This window comes from Malus domestica, chromosome 12 (genome assembly GCF_042453785.1).
Source record: "Malus domestica chromosome 12, GDT2T_hap1".
NCBI lineage: Eukaryota > Viridiplantae > Streptophyta > Magnoliopsida > Rosales > Rosaceae > Malus > Malus domestica.
This window is the reverse complement of record NC_091672.1, coordinates 4207629-4230754: the sequence shown is the minus strand read 5'-3', so window position 1 is coordinate 4230754 and position 23126 is coordinate 4207629. Positions and strand designations below refer to the sequence as shown.

Below are 23126 nucleotides of genomic sequence, written 5' to 3'. Positions count from 1 at the left end.
TCACGCTAGAGCCATGGGCGCTTCATGCATTGCACTCAAAACGATCATAAAACAGCGCAAGTACCGGCAACTCCACCGTGTATAAGGTTTACATGCTATGAGCCGAACAATGAATCCCACAACTGCTACATCAAATTTCCTTTTAACCTAATATGGAATTACAACAAAGATTTTGTTTTTCTTCTCGAAAAAGCTCCTGGGAAAGGGATCATCTTCAGATCCCTGCCGCCAAATCCACCAAGTCCGAGGATCCGGGCCATAAGTTATAATAATTTTAGCCATAGCACAACTTAGACTTGTGCCGACAAAAGAGAATAGCACCTGAACCAAAGGAACGGGGCATGCTAGTAAAATTTTACGAAAACACAATATTCAAGAAAACATAAGACATTAGTATGGATAACAAAACAATCAAACCATAACAAGGAAAAGAAAGAAAGGCAGCATTGGACATTCAGTTTGAAAGAAAAGTGAGTACAATTTCTGACCAATATATTTTTTATTATAATTTTCTTGATTAAATACACCAATGAAAGAGAATAAGGCAGCCTCAAAGTAAATTACATTATGCGACCATATCATTAGTATTCAACGTAACACAAACTGTCAGTACGAGTCCACTGCATGTGACCATAGCATTAATATTCATCATAGGTGACTCGAAATTAGATATATGTAATTTAATATTGCTAACTAATTTGAATTAACTCTTTATTTACTTAAACTTTCGAGAAAGTATTAATTAGTTTATGGAGTAGATTGTTTGCAATTGCTTAAAGGATGCGCCATATTTCTAATAAATGATTGACAAGGTTGATTTCAGTTTTCCTAACCTTTCCCAATTCGGACCTTCTCCCAATTCTTAGCCGTATCTTGGATATTGGGAGGAGTTTTCATTCATGCTCATGGTCGTGGATTCCATGATCGACAAATATGGCGGCGGATTTTGTCGCAAGGAATATTTCACCAGAGATGTGCAGCTTTGGCTGGGTTGTTCAACCTCCATCTTCGCTAGTTGGCATTTTGAACAAAGATGGTCTTCCCTGTCCTCCTTTGTAATTGGGGATGGGTTGCACTGGTAATAGGGCGACGATGGTACCTGTTGAGGTGGTGTCTTTCTTGATCCTATTTATCTGTGTCTGTATCTTCTGGGGTTGCGGAAGTTGTTTCTCTGCGTGTTGTTTGGCCTTGTGCCTCTATGTTCTTTGAATCTATCCTTTTACCAAAAAAAAAAAAAAAAAACCTTTCCCAATTCTAGTTCCTTTTCCTTCTCTCTTATCTCTTATACGGTTTTACCTTCGCTTTTTTTCCTACATCACCAATTTGTCACGCTCTATGTTTGCTTTGGGATCACCAGAAACAGTTTGCATATCACTACAAAATCCATTTAAAGTGATTTCATAGTTTGCAAACAACGCATATATATAAGATGATTTGTGCACTCGGATAGCACTAAAAATTTGAAAACTTATGATCTAGCAAATTATTTTAGATTATGGTGCAGATAATTTGATTATAACCATCTCCCTTAAATAATACAAACATAACATAAAAGAAAAGTTCATGTCCCATTAGCTATCAAGAAAATTAAGAAAAGACGTAAAATTCAACATTCTAGTGCGAGTTCTTTGAATGATGTGTTATAATTTCTTTATCTTGCCAATTTGATATCTGAGACAATGGATAGTTTTTACCTGTCATAGTCAAGATCATAATTCCTCTGAGAAACAGCCTACATGGTAAGCTCCGGAAACATTCAAACTCAATGATACATTCGATGTGTTGAATTGCCGGTAAGGACGATAAACTGGAGCTAACAGTAGAGCTGATTTCTGGTCCATTGCTAGCAGCCGTCCACACTTGCTGCATAAAAAAATGTAACGTCAATAACTACGAAGCCAGTAAAGATTTCAGGGGTATAAAGTGAGAAGGTCGTACCTGCAAACTTTTGTAAAGAGAGTTTGATAGCTGCAGATCCAATGCTAGAATGAATACAGAAAGTTAGAACTTAATGCGTATAAGCTGATGCACGCATATAATTTAATAAACCAGTCAGTTCAGTGGAACATGCTAGAGATGATACCAAAAGACAATGGAGAGCTGTTTCAGCCCGAACTCCAATGAAATACTGCAAAGCAATAGCAGCATGTTCCTGAAATACGAAATGATACGCAATTTAATAGAAAGGACCATTACTTGACAAAAATAAACATGAATAGACAATTGAAGCTTTTACCGTGATGTTTATAGACATGATAAATTGAAAAACCTCTTGAATGCATGTAGCTGCCTCCCTGTTATAGAATGAAAATGCAATTATGCTCCGTTGTGATGGGAAAAAAAGAAGAGAAATATATGCTTATATAATCTGAAAGCCAGTGAAAATCTAAAGGAACACAGGATACATGATACTTTAACAAAGCATGAAACTGGGATATGTGTTTTAGCTTTTAGGTTGAACAAGCAATGATTACAACAAATGATTTAAGTTCATCGAAACCAGAGTTTATGATATATCGTCTATTGAACCCGAATGCAAGTATTAGTTACTTCAGGATGTTCAACCGTACGGGTGGTTACAGCCTGACAGCTCCACTGTACAATTTGATAATACTACAAACTCTAATAGCATACAACCTAAGTAGCATCTGGAACTGTTGATGCACAAAATCAGTAGGGACTTTGGTACAATAGAAAATGTTAAGTTTGTGACCCTCGCTAGATTGCTCCGGTCACTAGTGTGGATAAGTATGTAAATGGATAGAGACAGGAAAGCAAACACAAGATGTACGTGGTTCACCCAGATTGGCTACGTCCACAGAGTAGAGGAATTCTCATTAATTTTGAAGGGTTTACACAAGTACATAGGTTCAAGCTCTCCTTTAGTGAGTACAAGTGAATAATTTAGTACAAATGACATTAAGAGATATTGTGAGAGAATAATCTCTATTTATAGAAGAGAGTTTCTAGTTTCATTCTGACATTGACACATGTTGTGCTGTGATTGGCCTCTGATGTCGACACATGTCGCATTATGATTGACCTTTGATGTTGACATGTGTTGCGTTGTGATTGGCCTCCTAGTTGGAGGGAGACTTTTGTGGGTCATTGGGGGTATAATGTTGACCGATGCTTAGTAATTTCGGGTTTGGTCAAGTATGGTACAAACAGTACTCCCCTAAGTTCCCGAGTGAATGAAGCTCCTCTGTTGGGGACTTGCAAGATCCAAGCCATTGAGTAATCACGAAACTTCTAAGTACCGAAGTGTGGTATCATTTTCACTTGCCTTATCTATCTCATATATAGATGTGACATCTTTTCTGGAAGTACTTTTCCTCCATCTATGGGTGGTATCTTTAACCGATGAAGATGCACAAGGTAATGTATCAATTTCACTTGAAGCTTACTTGTAGTTTCGGGCTTGGTCAAGTGTGATACAAACCCTATAGTAGGAGTCCCTTAAGTCGTCGAGTTAGGAGATTTGCTGAATGAGGTAACAGACAAGGTAAGCAATCATACTACCAAACAAGCAACCTGGATCGAAGGTTCGACTTCGGCTTCCGGTTGATTGTTCTCCTTCTCTTTGTGTCGTAAACAGCAACAAGGATAAGGAGAAGCAAATGGAGAAGAGATGATATGAGATACTTTTGCTTTTGAAGAAGTAACTTTCCACAGGTTTATTCTTGAACTGGGCTGGAGGGTTTTCTTGTTTCCTCCAGAGTATAAGGCTGACTCAAGAATTTGAGGGTCAAAACAAGTCCATTAAATCTAAAGTACGTTCGACCCTGATGATATGGGATACTTTTGTTGTTGACAAAGTAGTGGATGCATCGACACATGTTCTGTTATGCTTGTCTCCACATGTTTCCTTGTATCCTTCTTACTTGCTCTATCTGCTCCTCAGGCAGATGTGGTATCTTCTCTGAAAGCATAAGATGTTGAAGATGAGTACTCGAGAGCAATGCCAGGTAAGTAATTAGGCAAGGGGTTCCAGGCAGTCAGTTCATGACTGGAAGCTTGATTCCAAGTGCTGACTGATTGCTCTATTTCTCCTTGTCTTGCAGGTAAGAACAAAGCCAAAGGAAAAGACAGGGAAAAAGCATGATATGGGATACTCTTGCTTTTAACCCTAATGATATGAGATACTCTTGCTCTGTTATGGCTTGTTTGCAGAGATATTATTGGGGGAAAAAGAAGCTGAGTATTTCGAGAGACTTTACTGAGAGTGCCCTCTCGGATGTGAAGAAAAGTTGAGCATTTTTTTTATTTGCAGGTTTTCCTGGCTGTAGAGGATGAAGGTCAACATATATAAGAATTATCCCAACAGCAAGTGGTAACGCTGTTCCTTTACCCTTCTCAATCATAGCAATGTAGTGGGAGCTGCAATATTCACGTGTTTTAACTTTGTCAGAGCACTTTGAAAAAGTGGTCTGTGTTATCTGGAAAGCTGATGTTGCGTGTGAAGATTGCAGACAAGCTTTATCCAAGAAAATCTAGCTCTCGAAGTTCGGAGAGCGGTGCCTCTTTGGTTTTCGAACAAGCAATCATGTCGGGGATCTGGCTCTCGAGATTTGGAGAACGGCGTCTCTTCAATTTTTGAGAAAGCAATCATGTTGGGAGTCTGGCTCTCAAGATTCAGAGGGCGGTGCCTCTTCAATTTTTGAGCAAGTAATCCTGTTGGGAGTCTGGCTCTTGAGATTCGGAGAGTAGTGCCTCTTCGATTTTTAAGCAAGCAATCTTGTTGGGAGTGTTTTCTCGAATGTGAGTAAAGGTTGGGCATTTTTGCCAGTCTGCCTTACCACGGAGCACGGAGGTTGACACACATAAGGACTTTCTAGTTATTAAGCAGTGGTGCTGTTCCTTTACCCTTGTGGGTAATAGTAGGGTAACTAGACCTTCAAAATTTATGTGTCTAAACTTTGTCAGAGATCTTTGGCAAAGTTATATGTGGTACCCGAGAAGTTGATGTTGCGTGTGGAAAGTGGTGCTTCTTCAGAATCTGGAGAGTGGTGCCTCTTCGATTTTTGAATCAACGACCATGTTGCCCTTTCTTTTATAAGGGCACCAATTGTGTGCAAGAAGTACATTCAGAGAGTTATTTCTTGTAGGAATTTTCCCCTTACTTCAGAGATTTATTACACCTCATTTCTCCTTCATCATTTCTGAGAATGTCTGGCCCATTCAACCGTCGTTTTGACTTGAATTTTGGTGAAGAGGCAACCATGCCTTCTCAAGACAACATATGGCGCCCATCCTTTTTATCCCCTACTGGTCCTCTTACCGTTAGGGACTCTGTGATGAAGAATGATATGACTGCTGCGGTGGTGGCCAGGAACCTTCTCACTCCCAAAGATAACATACTACTTTCCAAATAGTCTGATGAGTTGGCTGTTAAGGATTCTCTGGCTCTCAGTGTTCAGTGTGCAGGTTCTGTGTCTAATATGGCCCAACGCCTATTTGCTCGAACCCGCCAAGTTGAATCATTGGCGGCTGAAGTGATAAGTCTCAAACAGGAGATCAGAGGGCTCAAGCATGAGAATAAATAGTTGCACAGACTCGCACATGACTATGCTACAAACATGAAGAGGAAGCTCAACCAGCTGCAGGAATCTGATAGTCAGATTTTACTTAATCATCAGAGGTTTGTGGGTTTGTTCCAAAGGCATTTATTGCCTTCGTCTTTTGGTGCTGTACCGCCCAATGAAGCTCCAAATGATCAACCTTCGGTGCCTCCTCCTTCTGGGGTTCTGCTTAGTACTGAGGCTTCGAATAATCACCCTCTGGTGCCTGCTCTTTCTGGGGCTCTACCGACTGCTGAGACTTCTCCCGAGCAACCTTTGTGAAAGCTCGCTCTTGTTTGTTTATTTTGATTCATGTATATGTACATATTTGTAACTTATCAGAGATATCAATAAACAAGTTTTGCTTCATTTCAACGTATTGTGTTAAATACACCAAGGCATTCTTCACTAAGTTCTTTGAATTTTTCCTTTTGTTGAAGCTTGTATGTTGAAGCTTTGTGAGTGAAGCATGTAGGTTGAGGTAGTGCTCCCTTAATTTCCTGAGTGAAGAAAACTTCTAGGTTGGAGACTTGAAAAAATCCAAGTCATTGAGAGGCCGTGAGACTTCCGAGTATCAAGGTGCAGTAGCATATGGTAGGTGAAGCTTTTCAAATTTTTGAATTTTTGAATTTTCGAATTTTTACCTACAAAGCATATGGTAGGTGAGACTTCCGAAAAAAAAAAATATATATATATATATTAAGCTTTGTAGGTAAAACTTTGTTGGGTACCATGAATTGATTTTCCTTCACACTATCTTGATCAAAATAGGTGAAGCTTTTGTAGGTGAAGCTTTTGTGTTGAAGCTTTGTAGGTGAAGCTTTTGTAGGTGAAGCTTTTGTGATAGGTGAATCTTTTGTTGGTGAAGCTTTTGTGGTGGGTGAAGCTTTTGTGGTGGGGGAAGCTTTTGTGGGTAAAGCTTTTGTGGTGGGTGAAGCTTTTGTGGGTGAAGTTGTGGTGGGTGAAGCTTTTATTGGTGAAGCTTTTATGGGTGAAGCTTTTGTGATGGGTGAAGCTTTTGTGGGTGAAGCTTTGGAGTTGAAGCTTTTATGGGGTGAAGCTTTTGTTGGTGAAGCTTTTATGGGGTGAAGCTTTTGTTGGTGAAGCTTTTATGGGTGAAACTTTTGTAGGTGAAGCTTTGGAGTTGAAGCTTTGTAGGTGAAGCTTTGGAGTTGAAGCTTTTGTTAGGTACCATGAATTGATTTTGCTTCACACTATCTTGATCAAGATAGTGTGAAGCTTTTGAGAATTTGTAGTTGTCCTTCATTGATGAAGCTTTTGTTGGTGAAGCTTTTGTGGTGAAGCTTTGTTGGGTACCACGAATTGATTTTGCTTCGCACTATCTTGATCAAGATATTGTGAAACTTTTGAGAATTTGTAGTTGTCCTCTATTGATGAAGCTTTGTTGAAGATGTGGGGGACTAGAAATTTGAAAATGTGGGAGAGACAACATATACAAATTTTGCTTCCACACTGTTGAACAAGAGATTGTGATGCAAGCCACACCTTGTAGTAGTCGAATGTTTGGATGAACCATATAAATTGAATTTGCTTCGAATAGTCTTGAATTTGCTTCGAAGGTTTGAGAATTGTAGTTGCCTTCTATTGATGAAGCTTTTGTTGGCACCATAAATTGATTTTGCTTCACTCTGTCTTGATCAAGAGTGTGTGAAGCTTTTGAGAATTGTGGTTACCCTCCATTGATGAAGCTCTTGTTGGCACCATAAATTAGTTTTGCTTCACACTGTCTTGATCGAGAGTGTGTGAAGCTTTTGAGAATTGTGGTTGAACTCCTTTGATGAAGCTCTTGTTGGCACCATAAATTGGTTTTGCTTCACACTGTCTTGATCAAGAGTGTGTGAAGCTTTTGAGAATTGTGGTTGAACTCCTTTGATAAAGCTCTTGTTTGGCATAAGTGTTCCCCTAGTTGAGTTGTCAAGCTTGAGGGTTTTTGATTATTTGTGAATGCTAGGAGTTCACATGTACAAGTTGTACCACTCGTCTTCTGGTAGGTGGAATGAATTGTGAGTTGCTTTCATCACTTGGTTGGTGGTACGAATGTGAGTTCCTTCATCACCTTTCATTACATTTCATCACCTGGTTGGTGGCACGATGATGAGTTCCTTCTTCACCTGGTTGGTGGCATGAATGGCAAGTTGTCAAATGATATTAGAGTACGGGTTGTACATTTCATCACCTAGTTGGTGGCATAAAGAAGAGTACGGGTTGTACATTTCATCACCTGGTTGATGGCATGAAGATGAGTTCCTTCTTCACCTGGTTGGTAGCATGAATGGCAAGTTGCCAAATGATATTAGAGTATGGGTTGTACATTTCATCATCTGGTTGGTGGCATGAAGGAGAGTACGGGTTGTACATTTCATCACCTGGTTGGTGGCATGAAGGAAAGTACGGGTTGTACATTTCATCACCTGGTCGGTAGCATGAAGATAAGTTCATTCTTCACCTAGTTGGTGGCATGAGTGGCAAGTTGCCAAATGATATTAGAGTACGGGTTGTACATTTCATCACTTGGTTGGTGGCATGAAGGAGAGTACAGGTTGTACATTTCATCACCTGGTTGGTGGCATGAAGATGAGTTCCTTCTTCACATTTCATCACTTGGTTGGTGAGTATAAGGGCAATGTGTCTATACATATTGTAGCAAGTGTCGAATGACACAAAGTATGTTGAACCCTTTCAAAGCACAATTGGCTTATGTATGAATGTGTTGGAATGTATGATTAAACGAATATACTGTGAAGATGTTTGTTTATTTGTATAGTCTTGTTGACATATACTTAGACTTTGTTTCATGTTGGAAGCATTCATGTTGAAGCTTTGAACCCGAGTGTTTCATTGCTAGGAATGTAAGAAGATTAGGACCGAGTTGTCTAAATCACCTATTTATTGAATTCATGCCAAATATTCTTCGTTACATAGGATGCCGAACGGCTAAAGCTTAACACTTGTACAATGTGAGTTTACTTGTAATAGTACTTCAAGTGATCAACGTTTCATGGATGGCCAAGGGTCTTGCCATCGAAGCTTCTAAGCTTGTAGGAGCCAGGGCGACTGATGCCAACAACTTCAAACTGTCCATCCCAGTTTGGACTAAGTGTTCCTTCACTCGGGGCTCTGTCGCAGAGTTATCTTTTCTTCAATACCTAGTCCCCCAGTTTGAAAGAACGAGGTTTGACCCTTGAGTCATAGTAGTTGGAGATGCGCTGCTTGTAGGCGACATTACTCAAGTGAGCCTGGTTTCTGTGTTCCTCGACTAAATCTAAGTTGAGGGTAAGTTGTTTGTCATTTTCACTTTACACGTAGTTCTGGACTCGAAATGTTGCTTACTCAAGCTCAACTGGGATAACTGCCTCTGTACCAAAGGTAAGTGAGAATGGGGTTTCTCCAGTTGATGTCCGATACGAAGTGCGGTATGACCAAAGAACTTGGGGTACAAATTTTGGCCAACAACCTTTAGCCTCGTCCAAGCTAGTTTTAATAAAAAGCCACTCACTAACTTTATTTTAATAATAAGGACAAAAGACTAATAAGAAAGATAAAAATAAAAAATAAAAAAATAAAAAAAAGACCTAAAAAATAAAGCCACTCATTTCTTATGTTAAAAAATTAATAACATAAAAAATAAAAATTTCCATCACTTAGATAATAACACGTGGTATACCATTTGTGTTACGGACACACAAAAAAAATTCTCCAAGATGAGCTACATTTATTATTGTAGGTATATGAAAAAAAAAAGTGAGGAAATTTTAATTTTGTAATTGAAAACAGCTTTTTAAATATAATTACTGAGAACATAATCTTCTCAAGGTTTTGATCTAAAGAGTCACTTCTGGGTTCATCGTTTTCGGCACAATGAGTGCTTTAATAGGACCAAAAAGGGTTTAAGTTTCAAACCTTATGAAACTGAACCAAGAATTAAACATTATTTATAAAATTTCATCAATAAGTAGACAATATTCATGAAACTAGACCAATAAGTAGACTCTATTTATAAAACATGACCAATAAGTAGACACTATTTATGAAACTGGACTATACACTATTTATGAAAGTGGACCAATAATTAGACACTATTTATTAAACCGAAACAAGAAAGAGATACTATTTATGAAATTGTACCAATTACTATACATTATTTATGAAACATGATCAATAACTAGACACTATTCATGAAAGTGGACAAAAAACTAGGCACTATTTATGAAATTAGACAAATAAATAGTATAATACTGTTTAGTTTCATAAATAGTTTCAATTTTATAAATAGTGTTTAGTTTCATAAATAATGTTTAGTTTCATAAACAGTGTACACGTCATGCGCGCGTCAGATTTTTAAATTTTTTTTTTAATTGTGTCATTTTCATTAAAAATTAAGTTTTTTGTCCTTTTTATTAAAATTAAGGGTTTTTCATTAAATTTTGATTCTTTTTCATTAAATAAAGTTATAGCATGATTTTTTATTAAAATAAACTTAATCCAAACCCTTTTCATTAAAGTTTTTTTTTTTTATGTAACAAAATGTGTTTTTGACTTTCTAATATTAGACATTAAAAATTAGAGACTAGCCTGGAAAACTTCAACAATAAATTTCTCAGAGTCGAACCTACAGTTTATCCAACTTTCCTAAATATTAACCATGATTGAAATCTAAACCAAATCTTAAATAAATTATTATAAAGAAAACTAGGTTATCAAAACCAATTTTTCCATTTATAAAGTACAACATACCAAAATGCAACTATAATCAGGATTTTTCAATGCAAATAACTAGCCTTGATATACCCGACCGTATTCTCAATACACTTGAAAGTTTTCTCCTTAAAAAAAGTCTGCTGGCTAATGCGAGCAGATGCAACACCAAAAAGAAAAGGAAAAAGGACCGCAGCCCAAATGCAACCCGAAGGAAGTCACATGGGGAGGTGCTGGTGAATTATGTTCTTAAACTTTGTCCAGAGGCCATCTCCATTGTCCAAAATGGCCTTGAGATAACCTTCATCTTCTTTAAATTGATCTTGCTGTAAAAGCAATTTCTTGAGTTGTGCCTGCATCGTTTCAGTCTCTTTGACGATGCCATCAATTTCAGCAAGTATTGCAGCCTGCTTGGCTTCAATCTTCATTTTCCATTTCGCAAGGTCTTGAAATTCTCTCTCCTTGCTATCACAAGACTGAACCTTAGGTTGAAGAAGCTGTTTCATAGCTTCGACTCGGACAGTCAAGTTTTTACCCATATCATACTCAGAATAGGCTTTGGAGTAGACTGGAACAGATTGCTCTAGCTGCTTCAACATAGCCATAATCATTGGTCCAGTGCCGGTGGGAAAGCAATTAGAATCTACCAAGCTCTGGATGCCTGAAATCATGTGAGCTCGTTGAACCTCACCAGCCATAGTAATAAAGTCCATTTCTAAAGTAGCTCTGGTTTTTGCCATGGCTTGCGAGTCTATGGTAGGAGTAGAAATGGAGGAGCTGGCCACTGGATTGGGTGCAGACGCTTGGCCTAAAAGTTCATGGAGTCTTTTAAGGGAGCTAATAACCCGAACTTCTGCAAACTCATGACTCTACAATAGAAAGACGTTGGTGAAAACTATTGAGGCCTCGTTAAGCTAGTGTCAAGGACTGGAATGGAATAGATATATACGATGCATGCCAAACGAAGACATGGATGCCAACTTCCAAATTATGTCCAAGTCGAAGCTAGAAGATAGATTAGTTTTGAGGGTAACTTATCCCTCCAAACTCTACTATTTTCTAATCCATGTTTTACCTTCAAACTTGACAAGACCCAAGGGTCGTCGAATTGAAGAAAGTTGTGAACATACCTTTCCTTCTCTTGACTCTATGTTTAAACAGATTTGTTAATGAAAGAAGGTTTAAATAAAACTGTCTTAGAAGATTAAAACAAATGCGTGAGCACACACAGGCGCGCAAATCAAAGATGAAATATTGTTTACCTCAATTATGTCTTGGGCTAAATCTTGGTTGGCATTTGAGTTTGGCTCCGATTGCACCAAGGCAGCATTGCTGGACTTGGAAGCAGCAGTCTCATTGGTTGTGGCCGAAATAACAACCCCAGTGGTTGCAGTTGGCTGTAGAACTGGTGGCAGCAAGTCTTGAGCCTACAAATCGAAATATTATCAGAAGTTAAGAAATGAAGGAAGATCTACATGGATAGAACAAGGTTTTCAAGTACATGATCAGCCTGTTGATTATCAAGTCCTTGGTTGGAAACGATGAAAGTAGTACGAGAAGAAATTTGAGTCACATTCTGAAAGGAGAAACAAGGAATATTTTGTTGGGGCTTAAAAGGACTTCACTACTTCAGAGATGTTTATCTCACAAAAAAGAATGTAACGCAGCAGAAATTGATAGACAAGAGAATAAGGAACACTCAAGATAATACACAAAAACTTTTTACTCTCACACAAACTAATACAAGAGGAAACACTCAAACACTCAAACACTCTTAGAAGCTTTGTTACTTCTTCTTAGTTTTCACTCCTCACACTTCTTACTACTCTCTTACTACTCTCTTGGGCCAAGACAAGATTACCATTCAACATATTTTGTTTTGGAACATGAAATAAAAGGAAGGTCGACCAAAGAAATCTGTTTTACCTGATCAGCTACATTGGCTGTGGTATATGGATTTAGATGTGTTGGCCCTATGGCTGAAATTGCAGCCACAGTAGGGTCTGCAATATGAAATGCAGCCAATCTGGTGGTTTCATCGTCCTCTTGTGCCTAAATAATGGATTGAGAATCTTGAATATTAAACTGAAAGTCATAACCCAAACTATCAAAGGAGGCATGTATTAAAAAATAAAATTTAGATAATTAGGCGGATCCTAATGTTCACAGATTAAAAGGGATTTAAAAAACCAATATGCGTTAAATTCGAAAGAAAATTGAGATTTTTCCCTTCAAACTCATTTTTCTACACTTGCAGCCCGTCCTAATTTCTTCATGTGATTTTCGATGCATCAAACATGACTATTTCATTTGGGTTTGGTACGAGTCAAAGAAGTGCAGAAGAAGAGTTGTAGATTCTACCTGGCTCAATGCAGTTGCATCATTCGTCGCACCATCAGTAATGGCTGTATCAATTGCCATGGGGTATATCCACTCTAGCCATGAGTGACTTTGGGTGGCTGAGTCTACCTGCTGGCCACAAGTGACTCTGGGTCGCTTCCGGACTTGGTTTATATCGTTTCCCCCTTCCTCTTCATTTTTGGCCTTGGACTTTCCTTAAATGAAAAAAATGGCAACATGTGCTCCACATTATGTGCTTCGACAGAGTTTTTTACAAAACTAACAAGTTTAGTTTAACAAAATCACCAAAATAATTATAAAAGAAAAGGTAGCCATGACAAACTATGGACAAAGATTTTCCAATGTACAACACGTACCTGTTTCATCATCTCCAAGGTTTGATGAATTTGAACTAAACAAAGTTATCACGGCATCCTCTACCATCCTAATCCAGAGTCCAGTTTCTTGAGCTTCGTGCAAATATGAAACAGCTTCTTCAGTCTTTTTTTTGTTGACCAATTCAACAAATAATAGCTATTTTCATGTATTGACAAAGACAATATAGATTTGAAAGATACACTGGAACAAGTTACTTGAATAAGACAAAGGATTGCATTGCACGTACAAGAGACACCGTTATTTGAACAAGACAAGGCAGCAGAACAGTCCATCTCAGAATTGGGTGTAATTTTGTTAGTTTTACGGGAATGCTGAACAACTTCCGCAGTCTGAGTCTCTTTAATGTATCCAACCCCCATTGTATCTCCCTGATCATGTTATATATCATAAATGTCAATAGGTAGAACATGGATATGACGGACAAATTGTAAGGTCATAAGGGCCTAGATCTCATCTAACGTCATATCTAGATTGTTGTATAACTGATCCAATAGAGTAGTTTTCCTTTATATTGAGACTGAATCGCAACATTGGAGAAAGAATGGACCTTGCACGTGCTTATAAGGAGTTTGGTTATTCTCCATATTGCTAATTGGTTGTACGGTGGAACCACAACTTCCTTCACTTTAGAAGTCTATATCTAAAACCCTTTTGCGTTTACTTACAAGAGTTTGTTCTCTCCATACAACCAATTACTGAAAGAAAGGGTGTGTAAGAATATCAAGGACTAACTGCACAGATTTTGAAATGCTACTGAAATATGAATGACAATGTAAGTCATAACCTTTACGTCTAGATAGTGGACAAGAACTATATGCGAGAGATACCTGCAGCAGTGGCATATTAGAGTTTAGGGTTTGCAATTAATCAAATTGTAAGCACGTAAGACTAAATGTTTACTGCATTTAAAGCAAGTTGATAGAAAAGAGAGATCACTGCATTAAGGCCAAAAAAGTGAATAAATTCTTCTAGAAACACACTTATCAATCATCCAGTAACTGCGTCGTTGAAAATTTTTATCTTCTTCTCCATGAGCATAGTAGCAATGTAATGTATCAACACCTCCAACCTGACAAATGCTACACATCAAAATTATACCATACCGCATTGCTCCATATCAAATTTATACCAAAGTTCTTCCAACTACACCACATAAAAGTATAGATGGCGATATTCAACATGCCATTTGTTCCATAAAATAAATCAACAGCTACAAGATTAACTGATTAAGTTACGTAAATATAGTTGTATGGTTAAGTGTCATGTTAATACATCAAATATGATGATCACGTTTCTTATAACATCAACCTTAGCGTTGGCGAATACTTACCTTGAGCCTCTCATGGGCTTCCTTAGTACTCTTTCCATCTTTTGCCTTCTTCCATCTATAGCCATCTTTTCGAAAATATCTCTGCACCTTCTTATCAAAAAGAAATATGGATCCACCTAAAACAAACGATGCGTGCCAAGCAAAAATAGGTTTCATATGTTTCCAAATAAAGCAATGCAATGTTCACAGGCATCCCAAAATAATTAATAAAAATAAAGATGTCTTAACATCCAATGCAAATGTCAATTCCTATTTTCTTGAAAGCCAATGCCACTATATCCCAATTAATTTCTTATAATAAAAAAATAAAAATAAAAACTGTTAGTGGCACTCCAATGCATTTCTCACAAATATATTTTTTTTTCTAAATACAAAAAATTTGGAATATAGAATTTTGGAGTGCAAATAATAATTTCGATAAAGAATAGCCCAATTAAATTTATACAGAAAAATCCAAAGAAAGTGATTAACCAACTCGAACAATACTTTACACAAACACCGGTTGACATAAACTTTCCTCTTATCCAAATGATAACAGTTCAAAACTTATCAAGTGAATTTTCAATACACATCCAAATGAATCTTCGAAGAACGATGCAGAAAGCAAAATCAAATTCCTAAAATTCTAAAGAAAATTCGAGTGACAAAAAATAAAAATAGCGCAATAGAAAGATTAATAATGTAAACAGGTACAGGTTTCTCATTCCTAAACTTGGGATGTCGAAAATTACTGTCACCTCCACATAAAGCAAAACTGGTCTAACATGGCCAGCACTATCGAGCTAGTGAAGGAGAGAAGGGGAAGGTAAGGGAGTTCAAAAAAAAAAAAAGACAAAAACAAAAGTATTTTCAGTTTTCTTTAAGCCTTCAAGGATAAATAGTAGATTTAAAATTGCAGGGGTAAACATCAATTGTTACAAATACTTTTAATCAGCCAATACAATATTTCTTAACAAATGCAATGCAGCAGAAAGTCATACTCGGTGGCATGGTTGTAGGCTTCTTAGAAATTGTAATTCCGTTAGGATTCCGAAGAACTTCACATATTTCATGCGGACGTAGCCATCGATGTTTCCCTTCAGAAAGTATTCTACTTGTATTCAATTGAAGAATTCTACTTTCTGCATTCAATCATATCATAATCAATAAATAATAAAATATTTAAGCTAAAACTTGTGATATATATATATATATATATATATGTATATATTGACAACTTTCAAGGAAACATAAGAACCACAAATGAACTTGGATCAAATATTTTAAAGAAAACTAATGGAAAAGATTTGAAAATTTTGAGTTTTAACGATAAGGATAAAATAAAGGGTTAAGTGAATAGTACCAGAATTGATTTTTTTAGTGTAAAAATATGATTTTTAGTTAAAGTAAACAGTACTGAGAACTTTTCGTTAAAGTTTCCAATATTTTTACGATTACAAGTAAATCTCTTTTTTTTTTTTTAAGAAAAAAAAAAGGAATGAGAATGCTAATCAGACTCGAAATGGCCTTGCTGACACGTGCATACCAATCGAAGTGCATTACCATTTGACAACTATTTTGTTTTTTAGTTATTAATTTCTAATATTTTGTGGTACGAAAGTGGCGAATGAAATAATAATGAAGGGGGTAGCTGAAGAAATGTACATAGAATAACATAAAATGAAAACAAAAATCAATTTTAAGTTTTTGTTTTCATATACACTGCTTCGTTTCTCCTACTCCCACCAACAACCTCCATTTCTCATTTCACCCACTCCCATATACCTTCCTTCCATCACAGCACAAATTTAAAAACATAATGGTTACAAAATGAGCCCTAAAACAAAAATAAATAAATAAATAAAACCCCAGAAGCTAAGGCAAGTCTTCTGTCTGCTTCCTCTTTGCGACCCTCAGCCGCTGCTCCCTCCCACCGGCCACCTCACTGGCACCGCCAACTCACTCCATCAATCAAATTCAGACCTCAAATTTGACAAAATAAACAACCCCGGCAACAGTAAAATAAATAACGTATTGATAGGAGTGGTCAAGTGAAAGTAGTGCTAGTTTATGACAGACGACTTCCGTTGCGATATGCGAGATGATATCTTCAAATACCATATGAAAATCTCAAACAAAAAGATTGTTGGTGGTGAGAGATGGGAGAGAAGGGAAAAAAAAGATCTTTGAGCAAATAAATTCCTTTTTCTTATGATGATTTGAAATTAAAACTAACAAAAAAAAAAAGAAAAAAAAATAATAACGGTTACATCTCACGTTGCAATGAATTGCAAAAAGTCAAATTTTAATCCAACATATCAAACTTACCTGGTTGATGAAGATCGCGATTGCTCTCCGCCATGGACTCGGTAGTGAGTTTCGATTAAATTCACTGTGACTGCAATTTTTGCATAAGCAGCAGCAGCTCTACAATTCACTCACTCGTGGCCTGCAACGTATATATTCAGCAACTATACGTATATATATAGAAACCAAGTCCCAAGTCAAAGGCTGCAGTGCTTTGATCTGAAGGTGTTGTAAAATAAAGAAACCGAGTTCCGAGTAAAAGGCGGAGTTTATAACTGGAAAGTTCATTCTTCCACAGAACCCGGTTAAAATTGAAAATGCCGAGTTGCCGACTATGATTTTTCTGTTCACACTTCTCATACAGATTAACTTGTCTGCATAAAGTCAATTGAAGCGCCAAAGTCTTCCCATTTTATATTCTTCAATATTCCGAATTTGCCCTTGTTTCTGAATAAAAACTCTTCTCCTCTAAAACCTCAACCAGCCACTTCCACCAGGAAAGATAAAAACCGAAAGATAAAACCGAAAAGATAAAAACCGAAACCTGAGCGGTTAATTAATGTAGAAGCCGAAACAGTAGTTACGGAACCGATTCTTTTGAGGTAAAACCGAAAAAAAAAAGGAGCATAAGAGGAGAACTGAAACAGATTGAGGGTAAAAACCGAAGGATAAAACGCAAACCAGATTGGCTCCCATAAGGCCATCTCCAACCGAAGAGTCAGAGGACCACAGGGTCAAAAATAGCTTGAAAATCGTCTCCAACCGAGAGCTAGGCCAGAGATCTCTTGGGCCACATGAAATCTGAAAGGGCCAAAGGGCTGGCCAGAAATTCACAACAATCCTGTCGGTTATAACCGACAAGATTGCTTAAAGAAAATTTGAATCCAACGACTAGCTGATGTCAGCTAGCCGTTAGTTACCGTTGGATTCAAATTTTTTTTTTTGGACCAATTTTATTTTTTTAAATAGAATTTTTTTCCTATAAATACATAAACCATTCATTCACCATTCTTCACAAAATTTTCACCATTTCAATTCTCATATTTCTTTCCCCTTCAAAAATCTATCCTTCAATTTTTTCAATAATTTTCAAATGGCTTCGTCTACAATGAAAGGTAGGGCTTGGAGCCAAAAAGAAGATGAAGCTCTTTGCAAGGTCTATAGATGGGTGTCAGAAGATAGTGTGAGGGGGAATTGTCAAACAAATGACGGTGTTTGGACTCGTGTGTCCAAAAAATACTTAGTGTTTTGTGAAGACATCACTCCGCTGAATATCCAAAACCACAAGAGTTGTTCTTCAAGATGGAAGAAACATCTTCAGCCAAGTTTGAACAAATGACATCAAGCATTGTTAGCAGCGCCAAGTAGACATGAAAGCGGCGCTAATTACTACGATAAAGTAAGTGTTTTCACAATTTATTTTAAATATTTAATTATATTACATTTAATTTCATAAATTAATTTCTTTTAATTTTTTTCTAGGTACACCAAACGAAGGAATTGTATATGGATAGCAGCTCGAAACCCTTTCAGTTTTCACAGTTGTTGGGAAATTTGTAAACGGTGGGTGTTATTTGAAGATCCACCACATAGAGCTCCTACGTTGGTGTTCGGAACTGCATCATCAACTGCAGATATGGATGAAGATGGATGTCCTACCATTCAACAAACAAGGGTAGAAAATCCGTCTTCGGGTCAAGGTTCCATACCTAGGGCTATGTGACGAAACAAGGAGTGAAAGTTGAAGGAAAAGGGCAAGCCAAATGATGATTACGCTGCTCAACATGAAGTGGCAGCCTCATTGCGATTAATGACTGAGCAAAATGCCCTTGAGGTTGAAGAAAGGAAGTGTAGGCATGAAGTATGGGCCAAACAAATACAAGAAGAGATGGATGATAAGAATATGGAAAGGAACACTTCGAATTACACTCCAATGAGTAAGGCCTATTTTGATAGGAAAAAAATTTATGACTCGGCAGCAGTTGTTTACCTCTGTCTATACTCCTACAATGGCGGATGATGAAGATGATGTTGATTATGGATATTAAATTTAAGCTGTTATAGTTTTTAAATTTAAGTTAATGTTGTTTTTAAATTTAATTTGTAGTTTTAAATTAAACTTGTCGTTTTTAAATTTAAGTTGTAGTTTTTAAATTTAAGTTGTAGTTTTTAAATTTAAGTTGTTGTAGTTTTTAAATTTAAATAATAAATTATGTTTGGTCCCTTGACCCTCGGTTGGAGACGGTTTTTTGTGACAGGGCTAAAACGAGCCCTATGACCCTTTGGCCCTCGGTTGGAGACGGAGACAAATATAGTCATGTACTGTTCATTAAAATATTAATATCTTGGAGAGCCAGAGGGCTAAAACGAGCCATCTGGCCAGCTCTCGATTGGAGATGGCCTAAGGTAACACCAAAATTGGACAGATTTCTTAAGGTAGAAACTGAAATTGGAGGGGAATTTTCAAGATGAGAACCAAAATCGAACCGGTTCAGACAAACATTCGAAGGGCAAAAACCCAAAACCGTTCCGATTCTGCATGGTAAAAATTCAGTAACCGGAATTGAAAGGTTTCATCTTCAATTCATTGTTATCCATTAACAGAATCTGCACCTGCAAAATTTTCAAATTTGTTGTTAATCAAACTATAAATTGATAGGCAAAACCCTACAACAACAACAACAAAGTCTTTTCCCATTAAGTGGTGTCGGCTATATGAATCATAGAACGTCATTACTCTCAGTTCTGTGTCATGTCTTCCATTAGATCCAAGTACTCTAAGTCTTTTCTTAAAGTCTCATCCAAAGTCTTCCTAAGTCTTCCTCTACCTCTTCGAGCCTGGACATCTGTCATGTAGTCGCATTTTCTAATCGGAGCGTCAGTAAGTCTTCGTTGCACTCTTTAACTCCATCCATCCAGCTTGTATTCTATGGTTGAGGTCTCCATCTAATTTTTCGTTCTTTTGTAAGATAGATCCTAGGTAGCGAAAACGGTTGCTCTTTGGTACTTCCTGGTCCTCGATCCTCACCCTTAACTCATTTGACCTTTATTTGCACTAAACTTGCACTCCATATATTCTATCTTTGACTAATTTAGGCGAAGACTTTTAGATTCCAACACTTCTCTCCACATGTTAAGCTTCGCATTTACCCATTCCTGAGTTTCATCTATCAACACTATATCATCTGGGAAAAGCATACACCAAGAAATATCATCTTTAATATGTCCCGTTAACTCATCCACTACCAATACAAAAAGGTAAAGACTTAAAGATGAGCCTTGATGTAACTCTACAGTTATGGGGAAGCTTTCGGTTTGTCCTTCATGAGTCCTTACACTAGTATTTGCTCCATCATACATATCCTTTATAGCTTGGATATATGCTAATCGTACTCATTTCTTCTCTAAAATCCTCCAAATAATGTCTCTTGGGACCCTATTATACGCTTTTTCCAAATCTATAAAGACCATGTGTAAAACCTTTTTCATATCTCTAAATATTTCCATTAATCTTCGTAAGAGATATATTGCATCCATGGTTGAGCACCCTGGCATGAACCCGAATTGGTTGTCCGAGACCCGTGTTTCTTGCCTCAGTCTATGCTCAATAACTCTCTCCCAGAGCTTCATTGTATGACTCATTAGCTTAATACCCTTATAATTCATGCAATTTTGTATGTCGCCCTTATTCTTGTAGATAGGCACCAAAGTGCTCTTTCGCCATTCATTTGGCATATTCTTCATTTTCAAAATCCTATTGAAAACGTTTGTGAGCCATGCTATACCCGTCTTTCCCAAGACTTTCCACATTTCGATCGGTATATCATCTAGGCCCATTGCTTTTCTATGCTTCATCTTTTTTAAATCTACAACCATTTCTTCCTTCCTAATTCGACGGTAAAAGAAGTAATTTCTACACTCTTCTGAGTTACTAAACTCCCTCAAAGAAGTACTCATTTTATGTCCTTTATTGAGATAAGCAAAAACCTTAATTTTATTAATTGGGCTCTAAAATCGAAATGACAAATGAAGACGAAAATGAGATTTAGAAACCCTAGGTTTTGCCAAAACCCCCAATTTTCTTTTGTTTTTAATTATTCTTTATTTTCGGCATTTTTTTAGTTAAAATTACTCTTTTAATTATGGTCGGCGAAAAGCTACATTGGTTTACTGTTTTCATTACTTTGTTTGGTTGCCGCGAAAAGGTACGAAAAGGAAAACACAAAACCGAAATCGGACCCTTTTTTATAAGGGAAAAGCTGAAACTGCATAAGTTCAAGGAAGGATAGACAGATTAAGGGCAAAAATCGAAAAGATATAACCAAAATCGGACCTGTTCGTTTATGACATGCCCTTAGCTTCATTGGCGAAACCAGTGTCAGACAGCTTTATTAGCCACGGCTAGTGTCGGTGTGTTTTATATTTCTTCTATGGCGTAACCCAGAGTCGTACAGCTTCAGGTGATGAGGCCTACCATGTTTCTTCACTGGCATAACCCAGTATCGTACAGCTTCACCTTTGAACGACTATGATACCCCTAGTTAAGTATACCATTGTTTTGGATTTATGAGATTCTTGGGTTTTTCCCTTGGGCATTTCAATACCACTTTTAAAGATGATTTTATTGCTACGAACATTTTTGGCATGTTAGAGTTTTAGAAAAACCTATATGTAGTATTATATACGTTTTCAAAACAGGGGGTTAATATGTTCAGAAAGAAAATGGTTTTCTTATTATTAGTTATTACATATTTGCCCCTTCCTTTATTACATAAGTACATTTAAGTCCCCCGAGTATTTATACGAAATCTAAATACGGAGACCATAAGTATGGTACAAACAGTAGTTCCCCAAGTCTTCAGTCAAGAGAGTCTTTTGGCTAGAGACTTGAAATTCAGTCCATGTGTGGGCCGAAGTAACTAGATGTCGTCTAGGACTGATACTCGATATGAGGCGGTGCTCAATCTGAAATGATGCTCAACTAGAAGTAGCATATGTTGCGATGCTGCTCGGCTTGTAGCTTATGTTGCTTTGGTTGGCTCGGCTTGTGGCTATGAAGGTGAGGGAGTCCCTTTTATAGAATAAGGGCTCGCTCCTTAATACATAAATATGGGCTAGAGTTGATGCTCGCGGCGAGGCGGTTGCTCAGTAGGCGGCGATGCTCTGTAATGATGGTGAGGGAGTCCCTTTTATAGAATAAGAGCTCGCTCCTCAATACATGAATAATGGGTCAGAGTTGACGCTCGTGGCGAGGCGGTTGCTCAGCTGGCGACAATACTCTCTAATGGAAGTGAGGGAGTCCCTTTTATAAAATAAGGGTTCGCTCCTCAGTACAATAATGGGTGTTCTCTAATGAAAGTGATGGATTCCCTTTTATAAAATAAGGGCTCGCTCTTCAATACATAAATAATGGGTTAGAGTTGATGCTCGCGGCGAGGCGGTTGCTCAGCAGGCGGCGATGCTCTCTAATGAAGGTGAGGGAATCCCTTTTATAAAATAAGGACTTGCTCCTTAGTACATGAATAATGGGTGCTCTCTAATGAAAGTGAGGGGGTTCCTTTTATAGAATAAGGGCTCGCTCCTCAATACATAAATAATGGGCTAGAGTCCCCCAATTATTTTTCATGAGGCCCAATTGAGGCCCAATATATGGTACATAATGTATCATGGTTTCCCTCACTTTCCGAAGGGGTCAAATGTTGATGCACAAAACCGGAGGGGTCTTGGAACAACGTAAATCCGACCGTGAATCTGCAAGAAAGTAAATAACACAAGATGTATCGTGGTTCACCCCAATGTTTGGGTTACGTCCACACTGATATTGTATTTCTCTGAGAGGATTGTGAGGGAGAGAACCTCTGTAATGTGAGAGGGGATGTGAGAGGGTGAGGGGGCTTTAGGCCTAAGAGTTGGCCTCCCCTAATGAGGAGAGTGAGGAGTCCTTTTATAGAATAAGGGCTCCTCACTTATTACATATTTGCCTCTTCCTTTATTACATAAGTACATTTAAGTCCCCTGAGTATTTATACGAGATCTAAATACGGAAGCCCTAAGTATGGTACAAACAGCTTTCTTTTATGAATCATTGTAACTTGATGTCTTACCTTTCACTAGTATTTCAGTTTAGTGGTATGCTCTGGATATATTCGTACATCTTTTATTTTGGATTTTGTGACAGTTGGACATTCTATTTTGTTCATGTTTAATTAGGATTATTATTATTGCCTCTTAGTGTTTGTATATTCCTTGTGATTATTGTTTTTTGCATGATTTTTGGATTACCGGTTCCTTCATGTTCCTGCAAATTTATATATTCATGGCTTTCGTCACTTTCGAGTGGCGGCCAGCACATGCTATCCATTTGTCATTTGGATATCTGGGTTGGAGCTTGTTACTAAATTTTTCTATTTTTAAGCTTTTCTTCTCATAAATCAAGTTCTAAATGCTTCTGTAATAAACTAGAGGGATATCTTTCGGGAGCGAAAGTGACGAAT

The 23126-nt window shown here is 37.4% G+C and overlaps 2 protein-coding genes across 5 annotated transcripts; both read right to left on the bottom strand.

Moving 5' to 3' along the window:
• Positions 1 to 2515, bottom strand: LOC103443252 (mediator of RNA polymerase II transcription subunit 27). Of its 3 annotated transcripts, none has more exons than XR_003767233.2 (5): positions 2237 to 2515; positions 2084 to 2152; positions 1939 to 1982; positions 834 to 1863; positions 1 to 321 (listed from the first exon to the last, which is right to left on the bottom strand). XR_003767233.2 is itself a non-coding variant. In XM_070810048.1 (5 exons), the coding sequence occupies exons 1-4, from the start codon at positions 2252 to 2254 to the stop codon at positions 1710 to 1712; spliced, it is 285 nt and encodes a 94-aa protein (XP_070666149.1). In that variant the 5' UTR covers positions 2255 to 2289; the 3' UTR covers positions 1 to 321; positions 1695 to 1709. The 3 variants fall into 3 exon arrangements, 2 of the variants coding, with proteins under 2 accessions (XP_070666149.1, XP_070666148.1); XM_070810048.1 differs by having other exon boundaries at positions 1695 to 1863; positions 2237 to 2289; XM_070810047.1 differs by lacking the exon at positions 1 to 321 and having other exon boundaries at positions 481 to 1374; positions 1695 to 1863; positions 2237 to 2282.
• Positions 2516 to 10228: 7713 nt separating this feature from the next.
• Positions 10229 to 16975, bottom strand: LOC103438987 (uncharacterized). 2 transcript variants are annotated; one of them, XM_029090744.2, is made up of 11 exons: positions 16654 to 16973; positions 15327 to 15467; positions 14347 to 14462; positions 13997 to 14085; positions 13801 to 13843; positions 13243 to 13384; positions 12995 to 13087; positions 12639 to 12832; positions 12204 to 12329; positions 11540 to 11704; positions 10229 to 11146 (listed from the first exon to the last, which is right to left on the bottom strand). In XM_029090744.2, the coding sequence occupies exons 1-11, from the start codon at positions 16685 to 16687 to the stop codon at positions 10496 to 10498; spliced, it is 1794 nt and encodes a 597-aa protein (XP_028946577.1). In that variant the 5' UTR covers positions 16688 to 16973; the 3' UTR covers positions 10229 to 10495. The 2 variants fall into 2 exon arrangements, with proteins under 2 accessions (XP_028946577.1, XP_070666189.1); XM_070810088.1 differs by lacking the exon at positions 12204 to 12329 and having other exon boundaries at positions 16654 to 16975.
• Positions 16976 to 23126: the final 6151 nt, after the last annotated feature.

What these genes read in the sequence shown, in the direction of transcription:
- LOC103443252 (XM_070810048.1), bottom strand. An exon ending in CAGCTCTCCATTGTCTTTTG is followed by an intron (nt 1,983 to 2,083) that starts GTATCATCTCTA and finishes TATTCATTCTAG; the next exon opens with CATTGGATCTGCAGCTATCA. An exon ending in CTCTTTACAAAAGTTTGCAG is followed by an intron (nt 1,864 to 1,938) that starts GTACGACCTTCT and finishes TTTTTTATGCAG; the next exon opens with CAAGTGTGGACGGCTGCTAG.
- LOC103438987 (XM_029090744.2), bottom strand. Translation starts at nt 16,687, where the DNA reads ATGGCGGAGAGCAATCGCGATCTTCATCAACCAG. An exon ending in TCCACTATCTAGACGTAAAG is followed by an intron (nt 13,385 to 13,800) that starts GTTATGACTTAC and finishes TAACATGATCAG; the next exon opens with GGAGATACAATGGGGGTTGG. An exon ending in TAGCCCAAGACATAATTGAG is followed by an intron (nt 11,147 to 11,539) that starts GTAAACAATATT and finishes TTTCTATTGTAG; the next exon opens with AGTCATGAGTTTGCAGAAGT.